The 25,694-nt window shown below is 41.0% G+C and overlaps 1 protein-coding gene across 1 annotated transcript in view; it reads left to right on the top strand.

Annotated features, from left to right (window-relative positions):
* Positions 1-25,694, top strand: part of MYO1D (myosin ID) — a 359,595-nt gene that overhangs the window by 88,265 nt on the left and 245,636 nt on the right. The window contains exons 2-6 of the mRNA XM_052657133.1: positions 12,746-12,954; positions 15,462-15,555; positions 18,160-18,325; positions 20,044-20,097; positions 21,568-21,663. Coding sequence (XP_052513093.1) covers positions 12,746-12,954; positions 15,462-15,555; positions 18,160-18,325; positions 20,044-20,097; positions 21,568-21,663 — 619 coding nt within the window. The remainder of the gene's footprint in view (positions 1-12,745; positions 12,955-15,461; positions 15,556-18,159; positions 18,326-20,043; positions 20,098-21,567; positions 21,664-25,694) is intronic.

Here is a 25,694-nt window from a genome sequence, read left to right on the forward strand (position 1 = left end):
TCACTACCTAGTCATTGATATCTTTTGAATCTTTTACTAAGAGTCTATATTGCCTATTCAAAAGTAATAAATTATTAAAACTTAAACCTGCTATATAAGGAAGTTTAAAAGTTGGATTTTTATTCGCAACTTTTAATTTTGATATAATTTCAGGTTTACAGACAAGTTGCAAGAATACAAGTTGCTTCAATACAAGGAGCCTCCTAGGAGTGTGCCTTGCATCTTTAGTTGTTGTAATCTCTTCTCATCATTCAGCCTTTGTCTATTTTCTTGACTGTGAGGTTTTCCGCTTCTTTTGTAGACTATCCTTCAATTTAGGGTTGTTTTCCGTTTCCTCCTGATTAGCTTCGGGTTGTGTGTTTCTGGCAGATGCCACAGAAGTGATGGTTGAGTCCTCACTGCCTCCTACCAGGAGGCTCTGCATTTCTCTGGGTCCTTAGCCCCAAGGCTACGGGAGACACAGCTCTCCTCCAGGGCACACACAGAAGCTTTCCCATCATTTCATGGTACAAGATCTTCCTTTTCATTCACTGCTTTGTCCAGGGATGTTAGCACCTTCCGGCTGACATCCTATTCTTCTTACTTTTCCAAGAATTTGAAAGTATTATGGCTCATCACCCAGCTCCTTGCTTCCTACAAAGGTTGATTTGGAGCATCCGATGGAGATATTGATGTATCTCAGTGGTCAGATCATGCATTGGGCCGTCGGTGCTCTCTTTACTACCGGAATAGAGTCACAGTGGCTTTAAATCTAATCGTTTCAGATAGCCCCAATTCCAGAACCCCCAGAGTCAGTTCAGAAAATTCATCCTCAAAATTCTGTCCCTCTGGAGCCTCTCTTGGTACCAAAGTCTATCACTAGTTTGGGTTACCCAGAGAAACAGAACCAACAAAATGAGAGTGAGTGTGTGTGTACAGAAATTTTTGGCTTATGCAGTTATGGACACTTAGAAGTCCAACACCTGCAGTTGGCAAGCAAAAGACCCAATGGTGTAAATTCTAGTCTGAGTCTGTGTACAAAGGCAGGAGACCTATGTCTCAGCTCAAAGACAGCCAAGCAGAAAAGATGCCTTCTTGCCCATTTAATTCTAGTCAGGCCTTTGATGGCTGGATGAGGCTCAGACGTTGGGGAGGGCACTCTGCTTTACTCAGCCTCCTGATTATAGTATAATCTTAACCAAAAAGGCAACACCCAGAGTAATGTTTGACCAAATATCTGGGCACTCCATGGCCCAGTCAACTTGACACATCAAACTGATCATCTCAGGCACATATGTTATTAATAGTTTGTTTCAATATTGGGTGATGTTAATTTTACTTAGTTGGTTTGAGATGGTTATAAGGTTTCTCCATTGTAAAATTATTGTCTTTCTCTTTTGTAATTAAGAAGTGATTTGCGGGGAGATCCTTTGAGTCCGTGTAAGTATCTTCTTCCTTGTCATAATTTCAACTCCTCGTCTTAGCATACACGGATCATTGTCTAACTCACATCTTTCCTTCTATATTTCTTAAGTGGCTTTCCACTCTAAAAGGCTTTTCCTTATTCCTTTTTTATATTAATGTGGATGCATAGATTCTTAATGTATTCAAAGGATTATAATGTTCCTGGCATTATTTATCTTAGAGTGCACGTGGTCCCAGATTTGATCAGGAAACCGTTCATTCACCCGATGGCTCCTCTGTCCTTTTAACTTTTCCCTCTCCTTCCTTGAGCACTATTTTCTGTCCCTACTTTCTGTTACAACATGGTATTCCAGGCTCATCTTCTGTTTTCCTGTACAAGCTGTGGAGTCAGTTTTTCTCCAAGGAACCCTGGGTCCTTTTAGTTAAGAAGGATAATATTTACAAGCCAACATCTGGGTGTCATTGCTTCTAAGTGCTCTCAGCAGATGGAACTAGGAAATGTGTGTGTTTATACATCATTCTCCGTTTATCCCCCATAAGCCATAAGTTTGTACTGAATTCTCCAATTCTAAGTCAACCCCACATATTTTGTAACTTCTCTGCCAGTGAAAAACCTGTCTTAATTGGAGTAGGCACCATTCAATTATATTTTCCTGGAATGAAAATTGCTGGTAGTAGTAGTAGTGTCAGTCGCTCAGTCGTGTCCAACTCTTTGCAACCCCATGGACTGTAGCCCTCCAGGCTCCTCTGTCCATGGGATTCTCCAGGCAAGAATCCTGGAGTGGGTTGCCATTCCCTTCTCCAGGGGATCTTCCCGACCTTTATATCTAAATTTTGCGAAGTTTCCTACGTGAAGGGAAAGACTTTTTTATGTTGAATCCTGGGGATATGACCCATTTTTAGCCAGGGTGACATCTTGCTTTATTTAATACTCCCTCCCCACCCTACCCCCAGTTTTGGAAAGTCACAAGGAAATAAGAGAAGTTTACTCAGTGAAATTAAGTATCTAAATAGGAAAAATGGTAATGATGGCAGATGATTTAACGCCTTGCATACCTGATAGCCTGGATTTTCTTGTAAGTGGAATGCAAAACCGTTTTCTGAGAGAGTGTTGTTCAGTCGCTCAGTCGTGTCTGACTCTGCAACTGCATGGACTGTAGCATGCCAGGCCTCCCTGTCCATCACCAACTCCCGGAGCTTGTTCAACCTCATGTCCATTGAGTCGGTGATGCCATTCAACCATCTCATCCTCTGTCGCCCCCTTCTCCTCCTGACCTCAGTCTTTCTGAGCAGGTAGACGTGGGCTAAGGGAACTCATGCGTTCATTCCTTTATTTTTTCATTCATCAAATATTTAACCACCCCCATATAAATTCCAGGACCATGTTGCATGCTGAAGATACAGCAGTGATCAAGGTAGATATGGTCTGTATTCCCCTGGAGACAGACAATAAGCATGTAAACAAGAAACCGCTTGTGGCAAATTACTATAAAGGAAACAAACAAGCGCGGGATGCTGGGGGTGAGCAGTTTAGATGGGAAAAGAACTTGTCTTCTCAGCCAGAGTCCACAGTGACCAGGGCTAACTAGTTGGCATGAGATGAGCCAGTAGCTCAATATCAGATTGACCTGACATTGAGGTTTTCCAGTGAAAAGATTTAAGGATAGAAATGAAAAGTGAAAGTTAAGTCGCTCAGTCGTGTCCAACTCTTTGCAACCCCATGGACTGTAGCCTACCAGGCTCCTCCGTCCATGGGATTTTCCAGGCAAGAGTACTGGAGTGGTTTGCCATTTCCTTCTTTAGGAGATCTTCCCGACCCAGGGATTGAACCCGGCTCTCCCGCATTGTAGGCAGACACTTTACCGTCTGAGCCACCAGGATAGGAGTAAATAGTTAGATTTATGTTTTCAGATCATGCCTCCTGCTGTATGGAGATTGAAATGGGGGCAGACCAGGTAAGAGGATACCTGTGATGGGAATGTTATCTATGACTCCATATTCTTTAAAAGAATTTTTTTATTGGAGTATAGTTGCTTTACAATGTTGTATTCGTTTCTGCTGTACAGCACAGTGAATCAGCTATGCATATATGTCCCCTGTTTTTTGGATTTCCTTCCCATTTAGGTCACCACAGAGCACAGAGTAGAGTTCCCTGTGAGATACGATTGACTCTTGTTTGTTATCTGTTTAATAGTAGTGTGTATGTGTCAATCCCAATCTCCTAATTCATCCCACCCCCACTTCCCCTGTGACTCCATATTCTTGCTAACATTGTTCACTATAAAACCCTTGATCTATAGGTGAAAAATTGTACCACTGATTTGCATTTCATTAAATGAAAAGTGAAATTGAAACATGTTTTCACGGAACTTATTTTGGTGTAACTAGTTGCACCAGTTTCCTAGAGTTGCTGTAACAAATTACAACAAGCAAAGTGTCTTAAAGCAGTGGGCAGTGACTTTCTCACAGTCCTGAAGGCTGGAAGTCCTAAATGAAGGTGTCAGCTGGCTTTGCTCTCTCTGAAGCCTGTAGAGGAGAGGTCCTTCCCCACCTCCTCCTAGCTTCCGGTGATGACTCTCAGACCGTGGCGTTCCTTGACTTGAAGCTGCATCTGTCTCTGTCCTCACGGGGCATCCTCCCTGTCCATCTGTCTTCACAGGCATTTTCCTCTTCTTGGAAGGACAGCAGTCACACTGGATTAGGGCCCATCCAGTGACCTCATCTTGATCACGTCTGCAAAAGCCCCATTTCCAAATAAGGTCACCCTCCCAGCTACCAGGGCTAAGGACTTCAACATACCTTCCTGGGGGAACACAACTCAAGCCATCACACTAATAATCTGTTTAGGGGTTTGTTTTTTTCCCCCTAGGTGGCTAGCTCGTTTTCCAACACTGTGGACATTCATTATCAGTATTATTGCTGTTTTGAAATGTCACCATTATCATGTACAGAACCCTTCAGGAACGCCCATTATGTCACCTCCAGGACCTCCTGCTTCTCTCGTTTCCTTCTTTCTGCTTTAATTTTGTTTTTCCGTTTCCTTCTGCTTACATGTCTCCACCTCTTCTTCTTGTCCCTGGCTTTTTGCAGCACTGCCCATTCCTCTTTTTATATCTTTTAATATGACCTTCCTTTCTGTGGGTTTTTCTTTTCTTGAGCTCTTTTGGTGTATCTCCTTTAAAAATGATTTTTAAATATGAAAGCTCTTTTTAAAAATGATGTTCTCTTTGATCTCCTGGTTTATAGGGCTATATATTCTTTACACCCTTTGCTTTCATGCAGAAATACTTTTTTCATAGTTTTTCTCCTTTGTGGCAAATTCTTACTTTCCTCGGGTATTCTTGATCTGCTTTTCGTCTGTCCAGTTCTTTTCCTTTTAACATCTGAACAAGGGCGCCATTCTGATTCACTTTTATCTTTTTTATTCATCTATTTTTTTATTTAAGTATGGTTGATTTATAGTATTGTACCAATTTCTGCTGTACAGTGAAGTGACTCAGTTATGCACATACAGACATTCTTTTTTGGTTCATTCAGATTATTGCCAACTTTGAATAGGTATGTTCCATTCTGAGTTGGTTAGTTGCTGAAAGTTAGCATGCAGAAGGATCTGTAGATCTCCAAGTTTGGAATCTATTACTTCCAGACCTTTTCTCACCAACGCTCTGCCCGGATATGGCAAGCAGTTTGCCCGACTAGCGAGCAGGTCCCATACATACATGTGAGACTTCTGGGAGACGAGTTAGCATTGCCTCTTTTCATTTATGGAGATCACCTGCCACAGAGCAATTGGACCTACTTTTTCATTTTCTCCTCGCCATTCTGACAACCTCCTTTTTTTTCCTGCAAAAACGTAATTTCCACTCCTGTCTTTATTTATCTCCACCTTGTAGCTCTTCAGAAGTGTCAAATGGGACCTCTTGTTTTGCAGCCACTTGCATCCCCAGACCTGCCATGCTTATCAAAAGATTGTTGGTTTGGGGACTTCCCTGGTGGTCTAGTGGTTAAGACTGTGCTTCTGCTGCAGGGGGTGTGGGTTTGATCCCTGGTCAGGTAACTAAGGTTCTGCATGCTGTGTGGTGCAGCCAAAAAAAAAAAAAGTTGGTTTGGCCATTCGAGAGCTACAGCTGTTTCTGGAGGACTTGCTCCCATGCCTGGACTTTGTAGAAGCACATGCTCACTCTTGGCAGCCCCCTTCCATGAGGGTCGTTTTGCAGTGCTTTGCACCCTCTCTTCATAGATTGTATTCCTGAGTTGTGGCTAGTTTTCTGTTTTCTCCTAGATAAAGTTTTCTTTTTTGGTTTTGTCTTGTTGATTTTTCAGAGGGTAGAGTAGAGCTAAGATATCATTACTCCAGCCTCCTTAAATGGGCATGCCTTAGGTCAGCAGCCCCCGACCTTTTTGGCACCAGGGACCAGTTTTGTGGAAGACAGTTTTTCCACGGAGTGGAGTTGGGGTATGCTTTCAGGGTGATTCAAGCCTATTACATTTATTGTATGCTTTATATCTATTATTATTACATCAGCTCCATCTCAGATCACCAGGCATTAGATCCCGGAGGTGGGGGACCCCTGCCTCAGGTAGTGTTTGGAGTTGATACTGGATTCAGCCCTAGAGAACTTGAGTGATTAGAGATTGTGAGGAAAGAGGAGCCAGCAAAGGAGATTGAGGATGAAACCCCAAGAGTGCACAGAAGCCAGGAAGAAATGGAGGGGGGAAATAGGAGTCCATGTCAGATGCTTCTGAGAAGCCAGTATGATGAGGACAATCAGCCAGTGGATTTAGCAGTTTCACTGGGGACTTAACTTTGGGAGGGCTTCCCTGGTAGCCCAGACAGTAAAGCATCTGCCTGCAATGTGGGAGACCCGGGTTTGATCCTTGGTTTGGGAAGATCCCCTGGAAAAGGAAATGGCAACCCACTCCAGCACTCTTGCCTGGAAAATCCCATGGACAGAGGAGCCTGGTAGGCTATACAGTTCATGGGGTCGCCTAGAGTTGGACACAACTGAGCGACTTCACTTTCACTTAACTTTGGGAAGTTGATCAAGGTTTACTGAAGTGCTAGAGAGGAACCCAAATTGAAGGTGTAATAGAAGACAAAAAAATGGCAGGTATAGTTGTAGGTAAACTCTTGTCCTGAGAAGTATGAACATTATTTATAGCAATTTAAGATTTCCTTCGCATTGAAAAGGGAAAGAAAATAGGCCAGTTGATGTGGTTAAGCATCACCTATTTGAAAATGTATGTTCTCATGAAATAAATAGTATTTACTCATGAATAAAAATTTTATTAAGTGCACAGTAGACTAAGTGCCTATTTTATTAAGTGCACAGAGGATTTTCCTCCTGATGATAATTAATAGTTTAAGAAGTCAATCAAGGGTAACCCTGAATTCTGTTAGTGGGTGAGCTTTTAAGTCCATGGGAGTGCATTTTGGAATTTCATCATCCAAAATAAATTCCTGTTTCTCTTCCACCCATCTCAAAGGTTAACTATATTTTTGTCTCTCATACTCAATGTATGTTCAAATTCTACCCACTATCCCTTTAAAACAACTTGAATTCATCTTTCCTTCATTTCTGCTATTGTTTCTTCCGTTGAGACCCTGCCTTATTGATCTCTTTAGCTAGAAGAGTCTTCACTTTTTTCCTTGTTTTCAGTCACATTCAATTTAGATTTCCTCAACCTAGGTTTCAAAGCCTTTTGTGTCCGAAAATAACCTGAATGTCCATCAGTGGATGAATGGATGAAGATGTGGTACAATGGAATACTGAAGAAGGAATTCTTGCCGTTTGTGAAATAAGGGCATTATGCTAAATGAAATGTCAGAGACAAAAAACAAATACCATGCTATCCCATGTATATGTGGACTCTTAAAAAAAAAAAGAAAAACAAAAACACAAAACCCAAGTTCATAGATAGAGAAAACAGATTGGTGATTGCCAGAGATGGGGTTGGGGTGGGGGATAAGAAATGGGTGAAGGGAGTCAAAAGGTACAAGCTTCAAGTCATAAAATAAATAAGTCATGGGAATATAATGGACAGCATGGTGACTATTGCTAATGATACTGTGTTGCATATTTGAAAGTTGCTAAGAGAGTAGATCTTAAAAATTCTCATCACAAGAAAGTAGCGATGGATAAGGACAGATTTTAACTAGACTTACTATGGTGACTGTTTCACAGTATATACAAATATTGAACCCTTATGTTGTACACCTGAAACAAATATAATGTTGTATGTCAATTATATCTCAATTTTTTTTAAAAAAAGAAAACCCTATCATATCGTATCAAATCTGACTCCCTCCTGCTTTTTCTGTTGCTCTCTGACGTGGCCTGATGCAAGTCTGCTCTGGTTCGGCCAGCCTCCTTCCCATACTTCTAATCTTGCCACATGGTCTGTCTTCTTGCCTAGGTTCATGTTCATGGTGAGCACCTCATTATCGTTAGTGGTGTTCTGTGGGAGTTCCCCACCCCAGTGATGGTGTGCACACAGTCTGTCCGTGTCAGATCTGAGAGAGCTACGTACATCTTGACTTCTTGTTGTAGGTGATCTTTTGTACAAGCACATGCAAATTAACAAGGCCATGTTTTTCTTTAAAAAAAAAAAATGTTTAAAGAAGTCTCAGTTCAGTTCAGTTCAGTTGCTCAGTCGTGTCCAACTATTTGCGACCCCATGAATCGCAGCACACCAGGCCTCCCTGTCCATCACCATCTCCTGGAGTTCACTCAGACTCACATCCATCGAGTCCGTGATGCCATCCAGCCATCTCATCCTGGGTCGTCCCCTTCTCCTCCTGCCCCCAATCTCTCCCAGCATCAGAGTCTTTTCCAATGAGTCAACTCTTCTCATGAGGTGTCCAAAGTACTGGAGCTTCAGCTTTAGCATCATTCCTTCCAAAGAAATCCCAAGGTTGATCTCCTTCAGAATGGACTGGTTGGATCTCCTTGCAGTCCAAGGGACTCTCAAGAGTCTTCTCCAACACCGCAGTTCAAAAGCGCCAATTCTTCGGTGCTCAGCCTTCTTCACAGTCCAACTCTCACATCCATACATGACCACAGGAAAAGCCATAGCCTTGACTAGACGGACCTTAGTTGGCAAAGTAATGTCTCTGCTTTTGAATATGCTATCTAGGTCGGTCATATTTGTTTAAGTGTTTCGGAATCCATGTGCAAGACATAACCGTGGTATCGTCTCCGTTGCTATTCACTGATTCAGAAGCTTAGTACCTCTTTGTTTCATTCACAAGGCAGTGAAAATATCTGGCCCGCTCGATAAATATTTTAAATAAATTCCTTTTAATAACTGTTTTAAAAATCAATTGCCGTTAAGCTGTTTTCACTATTTGGGAAGTTTCAAAGGGGGAAAAAATGTGAACAGAGCAAAGACCATATAGTCCTAGAGTCGGAGATAGGGTACCATGAATGGCTTCCTACAGGAGCTGATGCTAGGACTTTTGAAGGAGTAGGAATCTCTAAGCATACGATGGAAAGAGACAGGTGGAGAAAGGTATTTAGGCGGAATGGACCCCATGGACACACCATGCAGGCCTGGTGGCCCTGGGGACTGTAAATAGCTCATTAGTGTGACAGCAAGAGTGACAGGGGCTGGGTGGGTGGGCTGGAAGTGTTGCAAGGAGTTGGGAGAGTCAAATGGAGAGAATCATGGAGGCCAGAACACACGTGTGCCCTGCTGTGGTTTGTATATTACCCTTCAGGGTTCCATATCAAAAGGCGTTCGTTGTGATCACCTTTGCCACCATGGTACATGCTTTTAGTATCTTAATTTTCACACTCTATCATTATTATTTATTTACAATACCTCCCTGTTCTTCAGGCTTCCCTTGTGGCTCAGCTGGTAAAGAATCTGCCTGCAATGCGGGGGACCTGGGTTCGATCCCTGGGTTGGGAAGATCCCTTGGAGGAGGGAAAGGCACACTCCAGTATTCTGGCCTAGAGAATTCCATGGACTATACCCATGGGGCCACAAAGTGGGACACAACTGAGCGACTTTCACTCACTCACTCCCTCCCTCCCTGTTCTTTATTCCTTTTTTAATCCCCAGAGTCAGGTCCAGCGCCTGGCACAAAGTTGTTATTTGAATAATGAACTGTAAAATTTCTGAAACGTGAAATATTTCAGATAGAATGAATGATAAAAGTTTATCATCAAAGGTTTGCACACAGAGATCGTAGAAATGCCTTCCTTGGTCTCTCGAAAGAGATGGTGTCAGGCATGTGTCATCGAGGATAATTACTGCCTTTCCTCCTGGAGACAACCAGGGTGGTGAGGATTACCTTAAGTGCTGGCCGACTTCATACCCTGCGGCTCTCCAAAACAAGTGGAGCTCTTGGGTTGGTGTTAAGGCGTGTGTTGGCACCATCTAGTGGTGGTTTTAATACCTGGCCAAATTGAAAGTTTCATCATTCATCACCAAGCGCTTCCTGAAGTGTTCTGTTTCACGTCGTATCTTGTTCAGCCTTAGCCACTGTCTTCAACTTCATAGCTAGCATTGGAAGTTTTATATATTGTGTTTTACAAAGATGCTCTCAAGTTTTAATAAACAAGACATTCTGTTTGAAATAAAATGGAATTTCAGAGGAAGTACAGGGTTGGACAGACCTGGAATCTTAGAACAACATTCTAATCTCATATGTTATTTGCTCTCTCTTAGTCACAGAGTTCCAGACTCATGAGGTAATATTTTTTTCCTAACATCCTCCTCCTTCTCTCTGTTTTTTCTGTTTGGATGGTGTTTTTTAAACTAAAGAATTTTGTCCTTTGAGTTCTTATCTTTGAAGAAAGCTGTTGAGTGTGTCCTTCAAACATACAGGTTAAACCAGAAAGGCTTGAGCGGTGAATCTTAGCTGCTCCTTGCTTTTGTGGGTCTTTGAGTATGAGTTATGTGGACATGTTCCTTGTGACTTATGTTGATTGACAGCTGAGGCAGGGAATCAGATTATGATCACTGCATTAATTCCTCACGTGGGGGGATGGCTGTGCTTCTGGTAGCAATGTTAATAAAATAAAAGCATTTATTAAAAATCTCCTTCATGTGGAACATAATTGGATGCATAAGATTAATTGCCTTTTCTTTTTAAAGTACTTACTCAGTGCTGGAGGGAAGGAAGGATATAATTATCACCATTTTATAGGTGAAGGAGCTAAAACTTGTGGAGGTTAAGCAGCTTTCACAGTCTCTCGGCTCTTAAATTTGCGATGTGAACCTTTGGACCCAGGTATCAAGGACTCCGGGGTTGATGCGTTTAGCTACCACAGAAACTTTCTGTCCAACAATGGGAAGAATGCATAGGAAAACCACAGGAGAAGAAGGCACAGAAAACCTTAAAGTTGCCAATAACTCTCATTTAAGCATACACCAATTGCTTGATAAAAATCGTGGTATTAATTTATTGCTGACATTATCAGCGTGTTTGTTTCCACTCCTAATTATAGCCGACAGCCTTCATTCCAGTGCAAAGGGAGTTTAAGGGTCTTGCCCTCTGGTCTCTCGTTAGGCTTTAGTTATTGCCTTGCTGCACTCAGTCGACAGCAGGAGTGCGCAGAGACCCAGCCACTGTGGACCAGCATCCTCCCATGCTGGCACTCCCTTCTTCCAGCTCTTGGACATGAGCTCTGTCTGTATGAGCCTCTCGGCAGGTGGAGTATGTTGTGCCAGCCACTTGTGTAGAAATGTCCATAAGGTATTGGCTTTATATGTGTTTATAAGTATGAATTAATGTGTCAGTGGTAAATATATACGGGTTTTCTAAATTTTATGTTGAATTTTTTTCTCTGCACATATAGACGCATAATTTTGCACAGTTGGAGTCATATCATGTGTGCTGGGGGGTTTTTTACTCTTTTTTCTTTTCTTAGTTCCTCTGGCTTTCTTCTAGCTGCCCACGTGGCCTTCCTCCTCATCACCCTACTATATGTGTTTAAAAATACGTAAGACATAACATGATGCAGCCTTCCATATTTTTCCATGCTCATGTAATCATTTACAAAATATATTTATGTACAGTTATATATGGGCTTCCCAGGTGGTGCTAGTGGTAAAGAACTCGCCTGCCAATGCAGGAGACATAAGAGACATGGGTTTGATCCCTGGGTTGGGCCGATCCCCTGGAGGAGGGCATGGCAACCCACACCAGTATTCTTGCCTGGAGAATCCCATGGACAGAGGAGCCTGGCTGGGTACAGTCCATAGGATCACACACAGTTGGACATGACTGAAGTCCACACACGCAGTTATGTACCGGTCACATACATATACAGAGTGGATTTTTAGCCTCTTATATGTGTGAGTGGTGGGATCGTGTTATACTTTTTAAAATAGACATACTTTTTAATCTGCTATCCTTTTCCTGGAGATCCGTTTCACAGAAATGAAAGCACTGATTTGTAAGATTATGTGCCAAGAGTATTTTCTACAGTATTGCTCATGATAGCAGGAAGAAAGTGGAGTGATCAAATAAATAAGTATATATCTGCACTGTGGATTTTTTTAAGTGGGTTTTATTTATGCCAGAAACGTCTCCTCTGTTGTTCTCCCTGGTATGGATGTTACTGTTTTTATTCCTTTACTAACATTTTTGTGGGGTTTCAAGAGGGAGAAGAAATAAGTATATTTGGACAATTTTCTTTACAATTGAAAATCTGGCTAAATGGGTTTCAATACCTGCGTAACTTCTGTATCTTTTCCTCCTAGAGCTCTCATATTATCCTAGCCATTGTTATTTCTTTCTCCTTCTTACTCCTTTGTATTTTAGAAATTAGAAAATCTCCAGCCTCCGGTATTACTTTTTTAATATATAAATTTATTTAATTGGAGGCTAATTACTTTCAAATATTGTAGTGGTTTTCTCAGCCTCCGGTATTAAATTCTTCTTTTTCTCTTGGCTGATAACCCCTACTGGTCTTTTCTACCAGCAGCAGCCACAGGGACACAGCCTCAAGCATTAACTCCAAAAGTAAACTCAGAATCGTAAAGTGTCGGTTCTCAAGTTGCTCCTGGGATATTTGGGTTTTCTTGGAAATAAGAGACTTGTAGGAAAGAAATAGCATTTCTGCTTAACCATACCTGGGCTTCCCTGGTGGCTCAGTGGTAAAGAATCCGCCTGCCACTGCAGGAGACGCGGGTTCGGTCCCAGGTAAGGAAGGTTCCCTGAAGAAGGAAATGGTAACTCACTCAAGTATTCTTGCCTGGGAAATCCCATGGACAGAGGAGCCTGGCGGGCTGCAGTCCACGGGGTGGCAAAGAGTCGAACACAACTTAGTGACTAAACAACAGTAGTAACCACAGCCATGTCTTCCTTTCTCCCTCTTGTGTGCAGATTTGAAAAAGGACGCATCTACACATTCATTGGGGAAGTCGTTGTCTCTGTGAATCCCTACAAGTCGCTGAACATTTACGGGAGAGACACGATCGAGCAGTACAAAGGGCGTGAGCTGTACGAGAGACCCCCGCACCTTTTTGCCATTGCTGATGCTGCTTACAAGGCTATGAAGAGGCGATCCAAAGACACGTGCATTGTGATATCAGGTATTTAAGGAGACCCCTGTGCTTCCAGTGTCAACATGTATTTAATTTATTTGGGTTCTCAAATGTCCAAATGATTAACTAGAGATTCTTTGAAGTTAAAAGCTTAAGTAATTTTATCGGAGAAAGAAATGTACCCAACATTAAATGCCAGATGATCTCTGTCATTTCTGACCATCCACTCGTCTCAGTTCATTTACACATTATATATTACGTTTGGAAGGACTTCTGGTCAATTTTGTAGACTGAGCTGACATGGGAAATTCGTCCTCTCATCTCAAATGCATAGAGCTACTGCATAAAAATGTAACAAAGTTTATTTTAGATAATCAGAGAATGAAACCAGGAGAATGACATCCTAAGTTCCCATCAAAAAGGAAGAATGAAGTCCAAGTCAGACTGGTGAACAGGATGGAGCTGGAGTCACGGGACCTACAGAGGCATGGGGGCTGGAAATGGGCTCAGAGTTGGGGGCTGGAGCTATAGAAGCCTGCGGGAGGATAAACAGGTGCCAGACCCTGGGTGCCCAAGAACAGGAGCCGAGCTCTCTGTGTAAAACCGAGTGCTTCAAGGAATCGTATGAGTGAGTTGGAAGCAAGAAAATACCTGCCCGCTGGCCCGGGGTGGCCTCTCCCAAACTGTGGGACTTCCTCTCGAGGCTCATAACACCTCCTACGCACATGAGTGGCTTTTATGCTTTAAAACCCTGCTGCGATCTTTATTCATTCTCTGATCGGAACGTAGGACAGTCGTGTTTCTACTTCACGGATGAGAGTATCGAGGGTCAGAGAAGCGAGGCAACTTAGTGTTGCTGCTGCTGCTAAGTCGCTTCAGTCGTGTTCAACTCTGTGCGACCCCGTAGATGGCAGAGTTATATTCTGGGACGGCCTTTATTAAAACAAAATTTGAAGGCAATATTGCCTGATTGTAGAAAGGGGGCAGGAGGGAAGCAGTTTTATAAATGTTTAAAGTGAAAGCAGGAAGTCTCTTTCTCTCTAATCCTTGGTTCTGCCCCAAATCCTCACAGTAACACCTGTGAACAATACAGTGTTTATCCTTTTTTTTTTTTTTTTTTTGCCATACCGCACAGCATGTGGGATCTTAGTTCCCTGACCGGGGATCAAACCCATGCCTCTTGCATTGAAAGAGTAGAGTCTTTAACCAATGGATCTCCAGAGAAGTCCCAAAAGCACTTCTCCTTTTATACATTTTCTCTGTGTGTGCAAATACATATAGTCATGCATGTATATTAATTATAAATATAGAATTATGTTAACACTGCTATTACATAACTTGTTTTTCCATTTAACAATGTATAGTGGATATCTTTTCACAAGAAAACCTATAGAAGTAGTACAGTCTCTAACAATTGTGTAGGATGACGTTGAATAGTTGAATCATAATTTATTTACCCAATGCTCTACTAGTGGGCATCTTACTTTCAGATTTTAGCGATTATACATAGAATAGCCTGCAGAAACAGCCTTAAAACCTTTGAAGATTATCATTTGATTATATTTGTATTTTTAGTATTTCTAGAGTATACATTTCTGCACGTGGAATTTTGGGTCACAAGGGATAAACATTTAAAAATCTGGGCAGATAATTATAAACTTATCCCTTCTCCCCTCCTTATGTGAGTTTTCATGCTTTTTCTGTGACACCATATGTTTGGAGCTTGCTGCTTTTGTTTTTCACTAAAATTGCTATAATTAAGGAAACTTTCATCCCCATTAAAATGTTTTTTTAAAAACTCTGCTATAGCAAACAGTTACATGAATTTCACTGTAGCCACTGTTTGTCACTTTTCTTGTTTCTTTTCCACTGGACTTCAGTCACCGCCAAGTACTAAGACTTTAAGGAATTACTGTGCCACATTTTATCCCCTGATATTTTTTGCTAAGTAAGTCTTGATCTGTAATCTGTTATTTTGCTTCTACAATAGTTTTAATTTTTTTTTACCATGTTCAGATCCATTAGAACCAATCCCATATCAAGATTGAATGAAATAACTCAAAAAAAGAAAACATAAAAGATTTCAAATGAATTACATCAAAACTTGACAAGTGGTGACATCCCTTGGAGTGGTCCAATGGCTAAGACTCCATGCTCCCAATGCAGGGGGCTTGGGTTCAGACCCTTCAGGGGACTAAATCCCACATGCTGCAACTAAGACATGGCACAGTCAAATAAATAAAAATAAATATATTTTTAAAAACTTTACAAATGTATGGATACCAAGGGGATAAAGGGGGTGTGATGGATGGAAGATCAGGATTGACATGTATATACTACTGTGACTAAAATAGATAACCAATGAGAATCTTCTGTACAGCACAGGGCAACTCTGCTCAGTGCTCTGTGGTGAGCTAAAGGGGAAGGAAATCTAAAAGAGAGAGGATATATGTGTCCATGTAGCTGATTCACTTTGCTGTACAGTAGAAACTAACAGAACCTTGTAAAGCAATGATACTCCAATTTTTTTTTTAATTTTTGAATTTTCCCCCTAGGGGAAAGCGGAGCCGGTAAAACAGAAGCCAGTAAGTACATCATGCAGTACATTGCGGCCATCACCAACCCCAGTCAGAGAGCAGAGATCGAAAGGTAAGGGCCGTCCAACCACGGGGGAAGGTTCTCGCTGGAGCCTCATTTTCTATACAGACTGGACTAGGTTAGGCCTACACTCTGATAGGCATTGGGCACTTATTGATGGTTAAACTACTTTGATTCTCTTACTGCAGATCTCTGTGCTTTTAGTTTTTAATAACTTGAGTTATCTTTACTTTTAAATTTTATTTATTCATTTGGGGATGCACGAGGACTTTGTTGCTGCGCCCAGGTTTTCTCTAGTTGTGGCGAGAGGGGGCTCCTCTCCAGGTGTGGCGCGCAGGCTTCTCATCGCAGTGGCTGCTCTCGTTGTGAAGCACAGGCTCAGTAGTTGTGGCATATGGACCTGGTTGCTCCAAGGCATGTGGAATCCTCCCGGACCAGGGATCGAACCTGTGTCTCCTGCACTGGCGGGCAGATTCTTAATGACTGAACCACCAGGGAGGTCCTCTCTGTGCTTTCATTTATATCCTTCTATTTCCGTATTCCTTTTTGATCGAAAGAGTGCTAAGGTCATCCCAGTCTGCAGCTGCTGCCTTCCGTGTGACGTGCGCTCAGCAAAGATGTAATAGTCTCCTGGGAGTTTGTCTTGTTCAAGTATGCACAGGTTTCTTGCTCTTTCTACTGTAGAAGCATCTTTTCTACACTGTGTCCTCTTTCCCTAGACTGAAAGGGGGCTCTGGGAGGCAGAGGCATGCTGCCCAACTCTGTGACAACCAGAACCTTGCTATTAGAAGTTCCGAATAGGATTCATTTTCTAAAAGGGTTTCATACCACGTCGTTCTCTGCTCACCGCAAGATGAGTGATGAAGCTAGTGTGTGCTGACCCAGCATTCAGTAGAGTGTCTGGTACATGCTCTTTACTTAGTAAATATTAAGGAGTAAATGCATGGGTTTTTGGTTTTTTTTAGAAAGTTGGCTATAAAGCAACATGACTTTCTTATGTGGTGTGGACTTTCTGAAGAGAAAAAGAGCAACTTTCTAAAGTTGCTACTTTGGGACTTCCCTGGAAGTCTAGTGGTTAAGACTCTACCTTCCAGTGCAGGAGATGTGGGTTTGATCCTGGTCGGGGAGCTAAGATCTTACATGCCTCCTGACCTCAAAACCAAGATATAAAACAGAAGCAGTATTGTAACAAAGGCAATAAAGATTTTTTTAATGGTCCACATCAAGGAAAAAAAAAAAAATCCGAAGTTGCTAGTTTGAAACTCAGTATTTATTTACAGGACAGTCACACTCTGTATATACATCTCAGTCTTCAGTCTTACGGGTAGAGAAAAAGGAAGCTGTGCTGGTAGAAAAGAGAATTTGGACTAGACTACCCTACATGGGCTTTCTTCTTTCATTGTAACTGGGCTCGATTGCCACATCAAAAGAGGTATCTTTCTTATTAGTGATACAGCCCCAATTGTGATTCTGACTTTGCAACCTAATATGACAAGGACAAGGATATAAGTAAGTTTTTAGGATTTCCTTAGAATCTCAGGAGAGTAGCTAGCTGAGAACTAAATTTTAGTTTGTTTTAAGAGTTAATTTCTAAGCCCAGTTGGTACAGTAAAGTAAGGCATGTTTACATTTACTGGCCTTTTAAGAGCATATCTGACCATAGTTTATAAACACTTTTCTTTATTTACCATAGCAGAGCAGTTTCCCCTGCTCCACTTAAAAGTGTACTTTCATTCATGAGGAGTTAAGGTTGTAGGGTCACTTTTAAGTAGTGATGGAAGGTTATTTCAGTAATATGCCCATATAAAAGCAAGTATGTCAGTGAAACAGAAACAAAGACAAGACCTAGAATGAAGTTAAAATGTATCCACTGGGATAGAGAACTAGTGTTCATCAATAAAGAATGACTTAACATCTTTTGTAATTATCTTTATTTAAAAATTGTACCTGGAAAAAAAAAAAACGTAAATAGCTGATACCTAAGAGAGATTCCATACAGCTCCAAACAAAATGATGAGCAGTTTCTAAACCAGTCAAGACCACATTGATGATATATTAATCAGTGCAATAAATTTCACTAGGCTTTGTAAGCGAATACTTTAAAAAATGGAATCATTTTTCATATCACCATTCTTTTCAGAACATCTCTTTTTAATATTTTTATTTATGTAAATAAAATATGCTCATTTAATAGAAAAACTAAAAATTACATCATTGTGCAGAACATGAAATTTTCCTAAAATTCCACCTACCTACCCCATTAACCTAGGTAACCATAGTGAAGTATGTTGTCCCTTCCAGATTTGTAAGCATTTAGTAAAACATGTATGTGCACACACACAAAAACACACACACACCACAAAGATCATACTATTTTGTAATACATATTATTTTGCAACTTGATTTCTCATTAATATATTCTGGACCTCTTTCTAGGTAAGTGTATATTGTACTAGGAAACAAAAATTTATCTTCATCTATCCCTGTTCATGGACATTTCTGTTGTTTAAAGGTTCTTGTTCTTTTGACGTTGCAAACAATGCTACAGTCAACTTCTCTATAGACATATTTGAATGTCTTTTCATGAAATCTAGTTTCTTAAAACGTCCAGTCTTTGAAATTTCTTGCAGTGACTTTCCTTTATCTGTGTTAAAGAGTGAAGAATATGTTGCTTAAATCTAACTGTGTCCTGGAAGCTTTTGGAAACGCCAAAACCAACCGCAATGACAACTCAAGCAGGTTTGGAAAATACATGGATATCAACTTTGATTTCAAGGGAGACCCGATTGGTGGACACATCAATAACTATTTATTGGAGAAGGTAAAATGTGCTTGGGTTCTGAGGGTCGTGTTTGCAAATGCTGAATTTTTTAGGGGGAGCATGAGAATTGCGTTTTCAAATTGAGTTATAATTAATGTACAAGATTAGTTCTGGTATACAATGCAGTGATTCAGTGATTTTATATATTATAAAATAATCACCTCAATAAGACCAATTACCGTCCATCACCATGCAAACTTATGACAGTATCATTGGCTATATTCCCTATGTGTACGTCACCTCCTCATTTGTAACTGGTAGTTTGTACCTCTTAATACCCTTCACCTATTTCACCCATCCCTCCCCCCAACACCATCCTCTCTGACAACCACTGTTTGTTCTCTGTATCTATGAGTCTGTTAATGCTGAATGTTTTTTAAAAACCTGATTGTAGAATTTCTTTTACTGCTCCAAAGTAGCTTTTAATCCTGTTCTCCATCCCTTCCTGCTCCTCAGTTACTGTTCTGTGACATTAATGTTCTTTTTGTGTTCTCTTATTAGCATTACAATGTCAAGTTGGGAAAAGTTATAGAATTTGCAGATAATGATTTAGGTGTGTGTGTGAAGGGGGTGTGATTGAATTGAACATGCTCCAACTTTTGGGTAAGGTTTAGCAAAAACCCATGTAGGATTAATCACTTCTATTCTTTTTACACATCCTCCCATGTTTGTATTTTAATTAATTTGAAATCTCCTTTTCTTCCAGTTTCAATTTGTTCACTGCTTTATAGTAACATTTGTATATATATGTATATTTATATAGTGATATAGTACTTTGTGGTTTTATAGTCTAATTATGAGGCATACTACATTTGTTCTGTGAAAACTTAGAGTATGTTTTTATCTGCCATGTGAGTGAAAGATCCAGTTTTGTAGAAGAGTCCAGTCAAAACTTTGCTCTTGGGACTGCTAGAGAGGCTGTGTCCTAACTAATCTGGAGTAGATTCTCCTGGTTACAGCAGTTAAGGTTGAGCTTTACCAAGTTAAGTCACCGCCTTGAACTGTACTCAAGAGATGAACTGACCTACCCTCTCGGTTAAGGGCTTTCCATCCCAATCATACCATAGCAACCTTTATGGCAACAGAATGCAATCTGACCTTCATTTTTGTTTGTGAAGCTGAAGGCAGACTGTTCAGGAAACAGTGTTTTATCAGAGTCAGTTGAAAAAGGACAGGAAATGCCAGTTATTACCAGTCTGGTTTTTTTTTTCCAAAATGTTTCGTGCCTTCACTTTATGTACATATTCAGGCAAAAGAATCCCCTTACATTTTGAGTCCTCTCTTAGGAGCAATCTTTTTGAAACTCTCTCAAGCAGAGGAATCTGTGGACGGATCTTGTTCGCCTGACTTTAGTACAGGATGTAAGATGGTGCTTTTGGAAATACCAGCAGATCCTCAGGAAGGGAATGCTGAGAGTATTCCTCCCTAAACATTCCTTCCTATTCTCCCCACTGCCAATTCCCTCCCCCGAAAATTCCATCTTTAGGCTCCAGGTTTTAAAAAATGTCAAAATAGCTTCATTTTCGGAAAGTTTAAAAAAGAATTATCAAAAGATGGCACAGAAAACTCCACGGGTTGGTCCATCCCATCCCTGGAGTCCTTAGGCCCTTTCAGTGCCCTGCTGGTCCAGGGTTCTCTGGGAAAGTGGCTCTCATTTTGTTTTAGGAGTACATTCTCAGATTAATGATTTTAATGTGTTTCTTCTTTTCCCCCCTTAGTCTCGAGTTATTGTGCAACAGCCAGGAGAAAGAAGCTTTCATTCTTTCTATCAGGTTAGTAAGCTCTTGTGCAGATAATCGTCTGTTTCTTCAGGTGTGCACGAAATGAAATGGATTTTTACTTTGGGGACTCTCCCCTGCCTTGTGCCTCCCTCGCCTCCATTGGCCCACAATGCATTACACACACGGGCACGCATGCATACACCCTCCCCCACGGGGCTCTTCAGGGACTTGACAAGCATGACTGTTCTAAAAAGTTAGCAGGTAGTCAACCAACCAGATGACTGCCTCAGTTGAGCATTCCCTATGTTTCTTTGCAGTGTAGTAACAGTTTAATGACCCTAAAAGCTTTTGAAATGATACATTCTGAATATGGTAAATTAGTTTTATTTTTCAGTTGGAGCTATTGTTCCCATTTTACAGCACTCCAGAGATGGGAATACAAGTTCAGGTTATTTTTGTTAAAAAAAAAGAATCAATTTTAAAAACCTGATAGTTATTTTTTTTTTTTCAGTAAACCAAAGTGTGCAGTTTAATATAGAGAATTTCAACATAGTGCGTTCTTAAATTCATGTTCTATCGAGAAGGACAACGTGTGTTGTATCTGTGTTTTTGTTGATAATTCACCATGTTTTCAATAAAATAGTTTTCTGCCAAATATAGGAGTTCTGTTATTTGAAGAACCCATGACTGGGATTTGCCTGGTGGTCCAGTGACTAAGACACCAATGCAGGGGACCCAGGTTCAATCCCTGGTCAGGGAACTAGATCCCCCATGCCACCACTAAGGTCCAATGCAACCAAATTAATAACTTAATGTTTTTTTTTTTTAAAAAAGAACCCATAACTTTTTCTGCACTTGAGTGAAAGTTAAAATTTGTCTTTGTCCAATTACAGTCCTGGCTACCCAATTGTCCTTTCCTGGGGTTAGTTTGAGGAGGAAAAGCTGTTTGTTTCCGGTATGATTCAACATATGACTAGCTGCTGATGCCTCTTAGATTGAAGGCAGTATTGACTTTTTCTGAATTCGAAACACAACTGCACACTGTCTAGATAACAAGGTTGATAAGCACATGACTGCTACAGAGCGCTGGCTCCCGGTTCACAAACAGCTACAGTCCAAGCAAGAACCTTTCATGCCAGCTATGTTGCGAAAGGGCTAAGAACTTTTAAGTGATTTTCCTTCTGACTGTATAACATTCTCCATCTCTGATGATGTTGAAGCCATTTCCCCTCGAGATAAAAAAATAAATCTTCAAAGCCAGAAACAGGAGGACCTGAGTGAATTAACCCAGAAGATGAAAAACAGCTAGTTTACCATTAAGTTTGGAGTAAGAAAATGGCAACCCAGTCTAGTCTTCTTGCCTAAAAACTTCCATGGACAGAGGAGCCTGGTGGGCTACAGTCCATGGGGTCGCAAAGAGTCGGAGATGACTGAGGGACTGAGCGCCAGTAAGTTAGAATACATGGTATATTGGGTTCAGTGGGTATATTGATAACTTACTTTTATTTCAATGTTTTTCAGCTGCTGCAAGGAGGTTCGGACCAGATGCTACGTTCTCTGCATCTCCAGAAATCCTTGTCATCCTACAACTACATCCATGTTGGAGCCCAGCTAAAGGTAAGCGTTTCCTTTTTGAGATGATTCAGATATAGAATCATAGAATCAGAAGGGACATTAATTAATTATCAGTTTCACCCTGCCACCTTAAGGCAAATGAATGACTCTTTTATTCTATTTTTACAATTCTCCAGGACAGAGATTCAATGTATTATTGATGCAACAACTTTGCTTAATAACCCATTACTATATTTTATCACCATCTGACAGGAAAGAAGTTTCTCTCTTGTGATCTTGTGGGGTTTTAAAAAAATTTTTAACCCCATTCCTTTTATTTTGACCCTCTAAAAATATTGTTACGAGTAGGAGATCCACCGCAAAAGGAGATATGATATGATTTGGCCAAAGGCAAGTTGGTAAAACAAAAAAAAGCTGAAAAGCACTGTGGTTGAAGAATATCAGAGATCGCCGTTCATTAGTTTTTCAAGTCATGATTTTGATGAAATAGTTTTGTGATCCTTGGAACATTTCTATTCAACTTTCACAATTTTTCCCCCTTCCCTTGCATGTGAAGCCCTTGCATGCACGTAACACTGATCCTTTTGCCCTTTTGTTTCTAATTCGTGTTCTGCTATACATATAACTTCTGCTAGCCAATTTGTAGCTAACCCTAATAATATAGTGATTTGTCAATGGTAGGTTATAAACAGTAATTATAGTTTCATTGGGGAAGGTGTATAAATATATGAAAAAAGATTAGAAGGGAAACAGACCAGGGTTTACTTGTTTACTCTGGGTATATTAAGTTACAAATACTTGGGTTCTTCTGCTTTTTCCATATTTCATATTTCTTCAATAATTAAAGATGCATTGCATTTGTAGTTGGGGGAGAAAATAAAAGACTTTATAAAAGGAAAGAATCCAAGATGTGGGAAGCGTTTCTTTTTTTCAGATTCTTTGCTATTCATCTTAAGCTAATTATACCTATATTAGTGGTTTTAGCAAAATTTTTATTATCACACATATAAATAAATGATATTTAGGGTTTTGCAATCAGTTTTCCATTGTTTGACATTTAAGTTGCACAAGTTTTATACTTTTACGGTCATCCAAGAACAGGATGTTTGGCTGAAAATTAATTGAAAGCAAACAAAACAACAGAGGGCAACACCCCAACTTTTTGAGAATAGGTCAGAGGTACTTCAAGATGTATAAAGGATTGTAAAATTAACACTTAAAAGAACAGTGACTGAAAATATTCTTTTTAAATCAAATTGTGTTGTTGACTTAGTGACTCTTGACTGGGTCATGTAAAACACCCACAAAAAGCAAATATTAAATGAAGATTTAGTCTTTTCTTCAATGCTAAATTTACCTTAGGTTCCCTTTTCATCAACAATTTTCATTCCTATTCCTCCTCTTCCTTTTTTTCTGCCCAATAAAAACCAAGAAGTAATACATGATCATAGTCAAAACCTAAAATAAAGATGAACCAAAAGGAAATTAAAATATACTAAAGTTTACCTTTCAGAGATAATTATTGATAACAGCAGTATACACATGTGTATATTTATATATGGAATCATACAATAAATCCTAATTAAACCTTTTATTAAATTATAATATAATCATTAATATCTTTCCATGTAAACAAATATAAATTAATCGAACAGTTTTAATAACTATGAAGTATTGCTCTCTATGTTTCATAACTTAGCCATCCTAAAATGTAGGACTCATGTACAATTAAGATACTGTGGGTTACAGGTAAGACCCAATTAAAAGTCTCCAAAAACAATAAGGAACTTGATTATATCATAACAAGAAGCCCTAGGACGGGGCAGTTCCAGTTGGTTAATTCAGTGTCTTAACAATGTCAATAAGAGACCCAGATGCTTGTTTGTTTCTCCCCAACTTACGATTTTGCCATCCTCACTGGATTTGGCTGGTCTGCTTAAGTTGATTTTCCTCATGGTCCCAAAATGGCAGTGGCAGTTTCAGCAGTCACAGGCAGAGAAAATGCTCCTGGCCATAACCCTTGATAAGCTAGGGAAGCCTCATGTCTTACGGGCCAGAATGGCTTCTCATGCCCTTGACTGACCAATCACTTGGTTAGGGGAAAAAGATCCCTGTGATTAGTTTAGACCAATGAACATTTACCTCCTAAGGTGAGGGGAAACCCGTCCTGAAGAACACATGCCCTTGGCGATGGGTGAACAAATCAGAGTTTCATCAGTAGGAAAGAAGTAGGGCTGGAAAATGCCCCTTAGGTAAGCAGCCGACAGTTCTCCTCAATAGGACATGCAGACTTTGTGTCTGGTTTCTGTGCAGTTTCAACACTGTTGCAGCTTTTGATGATAATAATCTGATAGTTGGGCGCTTTTACTGTGCTAGGAACTGTGGTTGTCGTTCAGTCGCTGAGTTGTGTCCGGCTCTTTGAAACCCCATGGACTGCAGCATGCCAGGCTTCCCTGTCCTTCACTATGTCCTGGAGTTTTTCAAATTCATGTTCACTGAGTCGTTAATGCTACCTAACTATCTCATTTTCTGCCATCTTCTTCTGCTTTTTCTTCGATCTTTCCCAGCATCAGGGTCTTGGGAAAGACTGGAGGCAAGATCTGTATATAAAGGGAGTTGCTTTATGTAAGTTCTCATTTCCTTCTCCAATAACCATGTAAGAAAGGTATCATTATGCCCTTTGTACCCATGAGGAAACTGAGCCTCAACAAAGATAAGCATCTTACTCAGAGAGCTGGAAGGGGGAAGAGTTTGCCTGGTTGTGTCCTGGAATTAAAGGAACACATGCTCGTCAGGCAGAGGGGACCCCTTCCTCTGATCTTCCTCAGCAGGTGAGCATCAAGCCAGGTCTCTGTGTCCCAGCCAAGACAGAAACTCACCGAGGAAAGATCAGACTCTCCGCAGCCACTGCTTTGGGAAAACTCCCAAGATGGGCGGTTATCATTGCTTTATTGTGAATTTATTGACACCCTTGTATTTCCAATGGGCTACAGATCAAGGCAAGCAATTAGTCTTTAAACCCCTGTCTTAGTCTAGTTGGGTTGCTACAACAAAAATACCATAAACATATGAGAAATGTTGATTTCTCATAACTCTGGAGGCTGGGGAGCCCAAGATCAAGGCCCCAGCAGAGTCCGTGTCCACTTTGTGGTTCAAGGGTGGTGCCTTCTTGCCGTGTCCTCACAGGGCAGAAGGACCAGGGATCTGTCAACTTAAAACGATGCACAACGTGAGAGCTGGGAGTTAAGTGTTATTTGGGCGACATGAGGACTGCATCCCAGGAGACAGCTCTGAGAAGCTGCTCCAAAGAGGTAGTGGGGGAAGGTCAATATCTTACAGGAGGTTTTCTGCTGGTCACGAGGAGCTGATGTCACCGTGAAGGGTTTTAGTGCTTCTGTTTGATGTGAGGAGATGCAAGGATTGGGATCATGAAATCAGCTCCTGAGATAACTATGTAAAGACCTGTTCCACCAGTTTCCCTGGAGCATAAAGTGCCCCATCCCTGTTGTCTACCCTGAACTCCCTTCAGGGCATGGCAGAGGTCAACAGCTGCAGCTGCACAGAGTTCAGTCCCCACAGAGGCAGATGGCAGAGGCCCTCCCTTGGCAAGCACCAGTTTGTCATTGACAGACCTCTGGGGTCTCTTTTATAAGGGTACCCATTACATGTGGAGAAGGAAATGGCAACCCACTCCAATACTCTTGCCCGGAAAATCCCATGGACAGAGAAGCGTGGTGGGCTACAGTCCATGGGGTCACAAAGAGTCGGACTTCACTTCACTTCCCAACATGAGGGCTTCATCTCCAAGACCTGATCACCTCCCAGAGGCCCCGTCTCCTAACACCATCACCTTGAAGGTTAAGATTTCAACATATAAACTTGGGTGTGAGGTACTCAAGTTGCTCAAGTAGCAGCTGGTGTGTGTGCTAAGTCCTTTCAGTTGTGTCCAACTCTTTGTGACCCCATGGACTGTAGCCCACCAAGCTCCTCTGTCCATGGGATTCTCTAGGCAAGAATACTGGAGTGGGTTGGCAGGCCCTCCTCCAGGGGATCTTCCCAACCCAGGGATCGAA

This window comes from Budorcas taxicolor, chromosome 19 (assembly GCF_023091745.1).
Source record: "Budorcas taxicolor isolate Tak-1 chromosome 19, Takin1.1, whole genome shotgun sequence".
Classification (NCBI taxonomy): Eukaryota; Metazoa; Chordata; class Mammalia; order Artiodactyla; family Bovidae; genus Budorcas; species Budorcas taxicolor.